At 37.6% G+C, this 12,262-nt stretch overlaps 1 protein-coding gene across 4 annotated transcripts in view; it reads left to right on the plus strand.

The window, feature by feature from the left end:
* LOC146332482 (multiple epidermal growth factor-like domains protein 11) overlaps positions 1 to 12,262 on the plus strand; it is a 220,523-nt gene that overhangs the window by 143,751 nt on the left and 64,510 nt on the right. For all 4 annotated transcript variants that reach the window (XM_084720356.1, XM_084720274.1, XM_084720427.1 and 1 more), the window contains exons 7-9: positions 886 to 1,132; positions 4,990 to 5,110; positions 8,610 to 8,746. In XM_084720356.1, coding sequence (XP_084576482.1) covers positions 886 to 1,132; positions 4,990 to 5,110; positions 8,610 to 8,746 — 505 coding nt within the window. The remainder of the gene's footprint in view (positions 1 to 885; positions 1,133 to 4,989; positions 5,111 to 8,609; positions 8,747 to 12,262) is intronic.

The raw sequence follows: 12,262 nt of genomic DNA on the forward strand, positions 1-12,262 counted from the left end.
ATGATTCAGAATAGTGCAGCTTTAACTTTGTTTTTGCCTTTAATTTGAGCAGTAAATAGGATGTTACTCATTTATCACAGTTGCAAAAAAACAACAAGAATAAAGTCTGAATTCATTTTGTTTTCACTTTCTGTGCATCTTCATCGGTAACATGATGCTGAATTCTCCTCTCTGTAGGATTTCTCTGATGTCCACCAGCAGCAGAATTTCTGTCTGGCTACAATTTTATTTCAGTTTCGGCCTGAGGGCTGGATGCAGCTCACACAAGGTCTTAGTGGAAATGCCACAAATCTAGCAAAGACAGTCAGTGGCATTTTGCTTGCAATTAAACTGTTACCAGGCCTTTATTTTGAAAGGGCTCAGTGCTGTGTTCATTGGTAATGATAATGAACAGTATCTTTTATATTAAACTGTAACTTTATTCACTCAGTGCTGCACATCTGTGTTGTTTATGTTGATCTTCTTCTACTTTTGCTGCTGCTGTCATTGTAACCTGTATGCAGCCTGCGTGGTTCACTGTAAAACATCAAGTTTTGGACATTACCAACAAAATATTAGCCCTCAATTCAGTAGAACAGTAGAAGATCCTACACAGAACACTTCTGACACTTGATTAATGCACCTTATTTCACACTTTCAGCAGCGTGTAGACCTTTGTTTAGTGTGTTTCCTCTTCCTGATCTGATCTCACCTGACCTCACCTCACCTTTCTCCTCCCCTCTCTGCTGAACGTTAACACTCCGATGATTACTTCATTTTCAGGTGTCCATGAATCCCCCACAGCCTCTCACCTCATGACTCATGCACATATTGATGATTACACGGTTTTAAATCACACGTTGACTCACACCTTCCTCCTCCTCCTCCTCCTCCTCCTCTGTCCAGGCTGTGAGAGCGACTTCTGGGGGCCCCACTGCAGCAACAAGTGTCAGTGCCGGAACGGGGCCAAATGCAACCCAATAACCGGAGCCTGCGTCTGCACCGATGGCTACCAGGGCTGGCGCTGCGAGGAGCCCTGCGACCACGGCTTCTACGGCAAGGACTGCCTGCTGGAGTGCCAGTGCCTCAACGGCGCCACCTGCCACCATCAGACCGGAGAGTGCCTCTGTGCTCCTGGATACACCGGGGCCTTGTGAGTAGCTTCGGTTACTCAGAATTCTCCAGAAGCACTTATTCATTATTTTCTAGTTGACAGATGAAGTGATTTCCAGAATGAAAATAGTGAAGTTGAATTTTGAAGTTAGGCGTTAATTTAATGTTTTTCCATCTGTGCAAAACATTATTAAAGAGATAGTTCAGGTTTTTTGAGGCATGGTTGCATGAAGTATTTATGCATAGGTGGTCGCCCTCAGTTTGAAGAAGCAGCAGGAGTATCAGTGTAGGAAGCTAAGGAATTTACTGCTGTGGACTTTTCTGACCAAACATCACAGCCACCAGGCTCCTTTTGCAAAAAACAAAGCACAGGAGTTGCTGGTCTGCTGCTGCCTCGAGTGGTTAGATTGTTTGAGGGAGATTCTTCAAGTTGACCATTTATTTTTTGTTTTTGTCAGCCTGTGTGCTTTATAGTAACAAGATAAAACAGATAAAAGCCTGCAAAACTGTACAGGCAGAACATTTCAATGAAGAATTATAAATAAGGGAATCAAAAAATAGTTTTATATTAGGTGGTGCTCTTATTTTAAAACTGATGAGAGAAGACGAGTTGTTGGTTGGTAAACTAGTTGTTTTTTAGCTGTGTGCAGAACAATGCAACAGCATGACTCGCTGTAAACTTTCTAAATCAACACAAAACACAAAACTAACTGTGATGGAAGCAGAGGAAAGTGACGCGCCGTCAGACACTGCGGCGGTGACGTGGTCTGTGGTCATTAATTATTTACTGTTTATATAATAGGTGGGTGAAACAACAGTACAGTCCAGTAGTTTCTTTGCCTCTCTTTCCCTCGTGTCCTTTCGCCTCAGCACGCTCCACCCTCACCCTCTAACCAGCAGCACACTGTGGGGTTTCAGTCAGGACCTTCAGTAATGAATGAATTTGATTGGTTGATGATTTGGTCAGCCAAAGTTGTTATCAGATTGCAGCTTCAGGCTTCAACAAAAGGCTAGTGATGCCGCTAGTGCTGGTCCACGGAGCCATGATGCATTCAGACGGCATTCAGATATGTAGGAAATCCCAGCTCCACCTCACAAGAAAATAACCAGATTCGTTCTGGATACGTTATAGAAGCTTCCTGAAAAAACAGTTGAAGTCAGACACGTTCATACTGATCTGCAAAACCTGATTCCTCCTACGAAACTCCGAGTCAAGTACAGCCCTGGTTTCTTTGTGCTGTTGTGTGACTTCAGTATTTTCATTTTATTTTATTCAGATTCACAGAAGTCACACAAACAAACTAAGAAATCTCGGCGGCAGCAGAGCATCAACTCCTGTGTTCTGTGAGATAAAATGACTGTTTTTGCCAAATGAGTTATATGATGGCGATGTCCCATCCTGACTGACAGAAATATTGTAAATACAGTTTACATTTAAACTGATATTGATAATTTCAGGCGTCTAAAATACGTTTTTCTGCTGATCCCATCCTCAGCAGTACATTGTTTAACTTTCTACACCGACTATAGATAAATACCTCACGTAAAAACACACAAACTATCCCTTTAATGTAAGAATTCATCTGTGTAATACATTATGAAGGTGGATCTAATCGAATTATTCTGCTAACAGCTGCCTATGATTGACATTATAATATTTACAGCATAAATTCTACATTAGTAGATTTTATTACATGAATAGGAAAGATGTTTTTTCATGCAGGAAATGTGGGTAAGAGAAACAGAAAGTTTCAGATGTCTTAGTAATAAATTAAAACCCAATAATATATTTTATTATGGTAATAAAAAAGGAGAGAAAATATAAAATGGCTGTTTTATTTTGCAGTTTTTCTCCTGTGTTTCAGTTTGAAAAGCAGAAAATGCTTGTTGTTGTTGTTGTGTCCTCGAGCTCCAACAAAATCACACTCTGGTGTCTGAAAAGAAAATAGCGCGACTAAAAAACACTCAAGTCAAAACGAAAAACAACCGTCTTCTTCTTCTTCACAGAGCATCAAATCAAAGTTCACAATGCCGTTTATTCAGTGAAGAAAGACAGACCTAAAAAATGAACAAAAAACTTTCAGCAGCATGTTTAACGCTCAGTAGTTTGCTTTTCATTTACATCACGTGATGCATCCATCACAGCTGCGTTTCTGATTCACTTTCCTCTCATTTGTTAAACAAACACCAGGTAACCAACCAAGCGGGTCCCTTATCAGTGAAACTTAAAATCCTGAGCTATTTTCGTCCCCTTCACTTTTGTTTTTCAGGTTGATTTTCTCTCTGAAATCTCACAGATTCCCACTGAACTTTGTCCTCTCTCCACTCTCCATATTCCAGACAGAGGAAGTGATGAAAATGTTGATAAGCTCACCTTGGTGCACTCAGACTAATGAGCTTAACTAGCAGCAGGGAGTTTTGCAGGAGCCTTGGGTTTGATCTCACAATAAATCAAATTTTAAAGTGCAGCACGCAGCAAGGCCCAAATTAACTGTACAATTCAAGAGAATACAAAGCACAAAACATACAGCTGGAAAATAAAATACTAAAGTTAAAAAAACATCAGTGTTAAAGGGATGTGTGAAATGGAGATGGATGTTGGATGAAGTGTAGAATGGTTTCCAGTCTTGATTTAAAGATTTCAGCTCTACATGCCTCTTTAACTTGTGATAGAAACACTTTCCAGCACGATAAACAAATGCTCTTAAGCCAGTGATTTTTCTGTTGACTGAAAAAATGATCAGGAAGGTGGTGCAAGTCCGTGCAAGGTCTTATTTTACAGGCTGCATACAGGCTTCCCTACCTCACTGCTGGAGGTTGTTGGGACCTTTTGCAGACCTGCAGACGCTACTCAGGGATTACAAAAGTACTTTTAATATGTTTTTGTTTTACTTTGTTTTAGTTTCAGTCTTCTAAGAAGCAGGGCTTTTTGGGTACTTGGACTTTCATGAGAAGATTTTCAAGTCTGTACTTTAACTTGAACTAACTTGAAGTATACATTTTACTATGTAATCTACTTAGTTACTTTTAAAATCAGAATTGAGTACTGAGTACAATTTGACTAAATATCCAAACCTTTCATCTGCATTTTTGTAGCTAATAAAGTGATTTTATTGCAAAAGGACCACTTGAACATTTGAACAAAAAACAAAACGGTGCAGCAGCACAGTTTAGTAATATTAATATGTAATCAATAGCCTAGAATTGGCAGTAATTACACATCATTTAACATTATTTTGTCTGGCAGAGACAGTTTTTAACTTAAAAAATGACCAAAAACATCCAGAAAAAAATGAAAATGAGAAGGAAAAAAAACATGTTTCGTATCTAAAAAAAATTATGATTAATTGATTGTTAGCTTTTTTTTTATTTGTTAAGGAAAATGCACAACATTGCAACTCTAGAGGAGTTTGTAGTGATTTAGACTGATGATTTGGACAATATGATAAATTAAACATCACTGGTTAAAAAGTAACTAATACTCTAATATAAAATTCTTTTACTTGTACTTGTGTAATGTTTTAGTAATGTAACAGTTGTTATACTATAGTACAGAGTCTCAGTGTTCTTACTGCCACTGCTAAAAAGACATCAGTCAAAAATACAACAGGACAGGACTCACAGACGTCTGTCTCTATCAAGGACATGAACCAAACCTACACAGGTGACTGTTAATAAAAATAACAGAAATAACTTTTTTATTGGGAAAACAGTGTTAATTAGATGAGGATCAATAAAAGTGAAGGTGTTGAAGTGCATCAACGCGTAAACGTATTGAAAAGATTGATGTGAAATGTTTCATTGTATCTCAAGGTAAAACACCTTCTTCTTCTTCTTCTCTCTCTTTCTTCTTCTTCTTCTTCTTCTTCTTCTTCTTCTTCTGTCTTTTCCCTGCAGCTGTGAGGAGCCTTGTCCTCCAGGTAAACATGGCACTTTGTGCGAGCAGCGCTGTCCCTGTCAGAACGGAGGAACGTGCCATCATGTCACCGGAGAGTGTTCCTGTCCCGCCGGCTGGGTGGTACGACCCGCTGCACGCACACACACGCACACACACACACACACACACACACACACACACACACACACACACACACACACACACACACACACGACTACACCTACTAACGTGCATGTTTATCAGAGCTAATGAGCGAATCTCACATCTGGGATCAACATGTTTGTATTTGACACAGAGAATGAATATTTTGTACAGACATCTGATATTACAGCTCAGAAGAAAAGGGGGCCTTTGTGCTGGAAAACTGTCCTCAACGGCATTTAGAATCATCATGAGACAGAAATGATGGGACACTTCAGAACTGTGAGGACAGAAGCTGCTTATTCACCAAACAGCACATGCTGAGGCTCCAGCAGAAACAATACAATCTGCCACAACATTTTCTTTATTAAAACAATTAAACTAAGCAAGAAATGAGGGAAAACAACAACTTGCTGATAGTTACAGTTCACTGTGGGTGTCATAGCATCAACAGCTGGCACTGAGAGTTTGTTTTGTTTACTTATTATTTGATCAGATATTTGAGTTTGGATATTTCAGACTGTTTAAAGGCTCCCTCCACTGAAAATCATGATTTTAACCTTGTTAACACGTCCATGTGGGATTTTTCAGGTGTTGCGGGACATAAAATTTAAAATTTAATAATATAAATAGATTTTTGAGTTTTGAGCCCAACTCAAAAACTCTTTTCAACCGACCTGTAATCTTTAGCTGAGATAATTAACTTCTCTTCTTTAGATAAACTTCAATCTTTGGGTTTTAGAGACTAAAAAAAAATCAAAAATTTGTGAAAAAAGTTAGCTTTGACCCTGATTTGTCATTTTTTTAGTGCCTGAAAGTATTGCCTTAAATCAGTGTTTCTCAAAGGTTTTACACCATGTACCTTTTAAGAAAATATTGAGCTCTCCGAGCACCACCACTGCTGTGGACATTTACTTTACTGGTGCTTCTTAAATAACCAGTAGCTCAATTCTCTGTCGTTCACTTTATTTTCAACATGGCATGCCTTTCACATTGACTTGGTTTGGCCCGGACTCTCTGACTTTTCAGTTTAATCCAAACCAAAATCCTAAGTGTAAAACCTCCTCCAGACCTTTGTCCTACTGAAAGAGGCGGCCTGAGCCAGAATCAAATTGATACCATTTTTTTTTTTTTATGGATTAGACTTTCAGACTGATTACAGGAAGCTCCAGCAGACTGTTGTCAGAACTGATAAAAGAAAAAAACAACATAACAAAACAAAATGAGCAGCAGTTGTGCCTGGGGAGAGGAAGAGACCGAATGTTTAATTGACATTTGGTCCGACGACTTTATCAGCTGGAAAAAACTAAATCATTTGCAAGAGGATGAGAGAGAAGAGAGAGGAACCGAATTAAACTGATAACACGCCAAAGTCAGACTCAGACCCATCTACAAACCAATCAGCTGAAGTATACAGAGACGCCGCTCACGTAGGTGATGACAGCAGGATGTAGCACATTAGTGCGCTGCATAATTGCAATTTGAACAAAAACTGATCCGATCAAAAGCACAATGTAACACAAACATGAACCTCAGTTTAGACTTTTGAAAAGGTTCCACAACTATTAGATAAAGTTTTTGTGCAGCTGATTGTATAAAGAGAATATCAGACATGGGAACAGTTAGAGATCTGGCAGATTTTGTTAACGAAAACAACAGTTTTCTAGAAAACAATATTTATCACACTGAGGTATTGATTTTGGTATCAGTGCTGAAACTCAGCTGTTGGGACAAACATTTTAAATGACACCCAACTCTTGTTACAGTGCTGTGTTTCTGTTATTGTGAATGAACTCACAGTACCTTAAAAACTTCCATAAATTTCACTGATGGTAGCTTAAGTACAGATGGAGGATTTTGTTCACTATAAACTCCTTTATTTGCTTTTATTTTAATATTCACTAAATGAGCTCATATTAAGATCATCAACATCATCAAAATGTTTGTCTTAGATTGATTTGATTTAAAGTTTTTTATTCATTTGATCTGAGTTAGTTTGAGTCCAGTTGTAGTCTTCAAAAAGTAAAGACATTTTAGTCTGGATTTCATCGGTTTAATCAGATTTTTGTCATGCATTTTTAATTTATGTTTTGACACATCATCATCTTTGTTGTCTACAGTTAACAGACAGTAACTGTCTGTTTCAACAGAACAACTCACAATCCATTGTTTTTCCATCATTAGGGCTGCAACTTACAGCTGTTTTGATAGTCGATTAGTCATCGATTCTTGGAACAATTAAGCTGCTAGTTGCCAAAAAAATACAACTCGTGTTTTGAATTTGTTCACCGAAGGCTGTGAGAGACAGACACGCAGAGGGAACCACAGACCCCGCAGAGGAAGACTGTGAGAGTGATCAGTACAGATCCAACAAGAGTTTTGCAAAAAAACGTTTCCCTTCAACAGGACATGTTTTAACTCTGTCAGGTCGCCACAAGTAAATGAATGTACGGGAAACTGTCAATCCATATTTTTTGTTCTTGATCCTGGAATCGGTACAAAAAGAGTTTTTAACTTCAAGCTAGCTAAAAAGCTATCTTACTAAGGTGAGTCTGCATCGTCCACATGTCCATCGTCTCCTCTTCAAATCTTGCAGGTCTTTTCTGTGATGAGGGTGAAATGCTCCCAGAATTTAAACATTTAACTGTGGTTTGTTCACCTGTGACTTCCTGGTCACTGTTGCACATCTGCACCTCTAAGCTGAGATAGGAACAAACTTGAAGATGACTCACTCGCTCCATCTATCAGCTCCAGAAAAACGACGATCAGTTCATCTCCACGGCGCGTTATGACATAACCAACGAATTGTCAACAATTTCATTTGTTGCCAACTAATTTTGCCAGCGATTTTTCTCAACTAATGGTTGCACCCCTAGTCTGAAGAGCAGCAAAACATTCAGAGTCCATATTTAGTTTGAGATGCTAAAGATGCTAAAGATGCTAAAATGTTGGATAATGCAGTGATATCTTTTCAACGAACATCTGGAAGATTTAGATTGTCAACTTCCAACATTAATCTTGTAATTTACTTATTTTTTCTGAGTGCAACACAGAAAACCCCCTGCTGATCGTCATGTTACATCTACAAACACAATGCTTATAATATTTTATCAGCTAACTTTTTATAAGATTTGACGTGCTGTCTTTATCTAATTGTCTGTCTTGTCTGAACATGACATATTTTGAGACTCTTTTACTGATCAGGAACAACAGTTTGTGATTCTGCAGACACACACGGGTCGTGGAATAAATCTTTGCATCAAAACAGTAATTTATTAATTTGTCCATTCGTCCATATTTCACATTAGCGTTTAATTTTTGTCCATACTTTGTCATAGTAGATATCTGCTGTAATGAACTCATTTTAATGAATGTATTGAGTGTTTGGTGTTAACACGCTGTTTGTCGTACACACAGTTGTGTTCTCGTGTTTGACGTGCGTTAACATGATGTCATGTCATGTGATCTTCCTCCTCAGGGTCCGGTCTGCGCTCAGCCGTGTGAGTTTGGGTCATTCGGCATTAACTGCTCTCAGGAGTGCACGTGTCGTAACGGCGGCCTGTGTGACCACATCAGCGGTCAGTGTCAGTGCACCGCCGGCTACATCGGAGAGAGGTATGTTGTGAACGTGTGATTTTATGTTGAACTTTATTTGACCCCTCAGGGAAATTAGTTTGTTGCAGCTGCATATATTAATGTAATTCAGCAGGGAGAAAAATAACTGCAGGCACACAGTGAAATATGTGATAAACAGTAAATACAAACAGTAAACACAGTTTGTCTCAATGTAAATATGTTTTTATGTTAACAGGAAATACAGAAAAGGAGTAAAAAAAAACAAAAACATTTACTCATAGAATGCAGGAGACCTAAGGTTGACTAAATTATTAGTATCTGATATTTAAATAAAATGCAGTAATTATTAACATATTGTTTATTTAGTATGGAATCTTTTTATTACGTCTGCATTAAAGTCAAACACAACTCAACATGATTTATTCCCCAAACATTTTCAACTATCTTGCAGTCATCATGGTTTATATGTTTGTGTGACACACAGGAAATATTAAAATCAGCAAAAAATCACTCAACATCATAATCATCTTTTTGAGATATATACACTATAGTTTTTCTTTTGAAAAGTATTAATGACAAAAACAGACATAACTTATCAGCAGACACAGAAAACAATAAACGCAGGGAAACACAACAGCAGAATCACAATAGAAATAAAATAAATACACAATCAGAACTACACATTCAAATAAATACAAACACACAACATATGTCATCATAACCAGCACATCAAACAGGCCCAGTAATCCAGGTAACAAAGAAACACATTTTAATTTTACCCTTGAGGTTCTTATCAGCCTTCAACTTCAATAAACCTTTGAGATCATTTTGCAGAATATAATATTTGATCTAAATGGATAAAAGTGTTAAAAATAAAAATAAAAATGAGTCTTAAAAATTAAATAATAGAACATGAATATTTCATCTTTTTTTATATATATATATATATTTCCAGCCACTTTTTTTAATGTAAAACATCAAATTCTTCTCGGTCAGTTTCATTACTTTTTAAAACACACTGTAACTTTTCTATCTGTTGACATTTTAAGACCACTTGAGATAGAATTTATAACCACTTTTATATTTCAGTATCTCTCTCTTTTGTCTTCATTTAAAATATATAAAAAAAAATTTAGGATTCATCCTGCACTTTGGGTCTTATACATAAATTTATCCAATCAAATGTGATTTGGAGCGACGAGTTAACGCCACCCTGTCCTGCTATGAGTGGAATCACTGTAGGAGGTGTGTCTTTGTTTATCTGTGTAAAATATTCCCTGAGGTCTTCTTTCTTAATTTCACTCTCTCGCTCCACCTCATGATCTGATCATTCAGGTGAGGGAGGCGCAGGTGGAGGCCGACAGTCCTCTACATCTCTGCATCAGCGTAGATCTACAGAGGCTCATGTTTGGATATTCTGTCAGGAATAAGTCAGCTTCGTACGCCATACAGTCTTTTTACACTAAACTGACTAGAAACAACATGACGTTTTAATCGATTATTAATCAATTAGTGGTTTGATCTGTAAAATGTCAGAAGATGGTGAACAATGCTGATCACTGTTTTCCAAAGCCCAGGTTGACGTCCTCAAATGTCTTTCTATGTCCAAAACACAAAGATATTCAGTTTACTGTCATAAGAGGACTAAAGAATCTAGAAAATATAACATTTGAGAAGCTGAAATCAGAGAGTATGGACATTTTTTTAATTAATAGTGACTCAAAATGATAAATTGATTGTCAAAATAGTTGCTGATTCATTTAATAATTTAATAAAACATGTCATGATGTCACTAGTAAGTGTAATACATGGAGAAATGTTAGCAGTCAGATCGAGTTACAAGATTTGTGGATGATATAGTTTATGAACTTTGCTAAATCCAATGCTAAAGTTAGCTTAGCCGTTCGTATACCAGGCAGACATGAGGTACAACAACGTCATAACACATAATAAAAATGCTGTGATGACAACAACAACAATGATGACAACAACAAAGGGGGGGAAAGGGAGGAAAAAATAGGAAGGTGGGGTATGTTGGCTAGCAAAAGCTGTCGTTTGGGACACGTGTGTGTGTGTGTGTGTGTGTGTGTGTGTGTGTGTGTGTGTGTGTGTGTGTGTGTGCAACTTTGTAAACTATAACATGTGGAGAGGGCAGTAAAACAGATGTGTAAGGGGGTTAAGGGATAATATTATTAAAGTTATGACGCAAATGAAGTTTTTTTAATTTTTAATTTTTTCATTTTAATTTGCACACATACAAAACTACAATAAAATACAACAATGAAAGAAAAATAAATAAATGAATGTGTCAAGGAACCTCCCCTTCTGGGAAAAAAAAAACAAATAAACAAATAAAAACAATAACACTAATCAAAACTGGCACTAACATAATGTAAGAAAAACAAAAAAATGACAACAAGAAACACGTACAATGAGAAGAAAAAAACAGAAAACCAGTCAATAAACAAATAATACATTGAAAACAAAGAAATTCAGAAACAATGCTTAAAAAAATAATGAATATTATTTTCCATTTCTTCCATATTATTATATGGATATTATATCCATATAACCCTAACCCTTTAATTAAATAAAAGATCTGAGTACGTCCTCCAACACTTTGCTCTCTCATCACGTTTCCTGTTTATCTCTCACTGTAATTAAGCAAATTAAGACAAAATACCCACAAAATGAATATTTTAATAATTGTATAATAACCCTAACTTGTGTGTTAAGTCAGCACCCCCCTTAACATTTCTTAGAAAACAGCTTGAACTTTTCACGTGTCTGCTCTTCACTGTGTGTGTCCTCAAAATTAGGAATAGATGATGAACTGTGGGGACATTTGTGTGTCAGAACGTGAGGACTTTATTATCAGTGATATACGTTAATATTCTCTCCCACACACTGATGATTATTGATCCCTAATATGCACTTTTATCTGTTTTTGTCCGTCACTCATCACCCAAAGTGGGAGATTTTAACAAAAAGCCGAGTGAAATTGTTTTCTTCTTTATTTCCTCCATCATAGTAGAAAAAGACTTTGTGCAGCACCCCCCCCCCCCCCCCCTCCCCTCGGTCAGCTCCGTCTCTCTCTCTCTCCTCCCTCCATGCTGTCCATCTCTGTCTCTCTCCCCCTCCATCGTTCCTCCCAATTGAGCCAAATTACCTCCATTCATTTAGGCCCCAGACAGGTGAATTAGCCTACATGGAATAATTCCTAGATTGAGTTCTCCTCCACCCCGTCCGCGTTCTAATGGAATTAGCCGAGATAAGAGTCCTGAGGAAGTCGGCATGATTTAAACGTGACACAAAACAGAAATCCTCACTGAGCCATTTTAATTGAGTGATTTGTCTATTTCTTAATGGTTTCAACTGGCGGACGTGTTGAGAATGATGCAGAGACGGCGGCCTAACTCGGGCTTTAACTTAGCTTAAACAGTTTTGTGTTCAGTCCTGTGTGTTCAGTGCTGCTCAGTATAAAGACCTCTGAGGGTCTCAGTATGATGTGCAGCCTGTTGACCTTCTGATGGTGTGAGTGTGTGTGTGTGTGAT

This window comes from Lutjanus erythropterus, chromosome 1, assembly GCF_056507025.1.
Source record: "Lutjanus erythropterus isolate fLutEry1 chromosome 1, fLutEry1.hap2, whole genome shotgun sequence".
In the NCBI taxonomy this organism is placed as follows: domain Eukaryota; kingdom Metazoa; phylum Chordata; class Actinopteri; order Lutjaniformes; family Lutjanidae; genus Lutjanus; species Lutjanus erythropterus.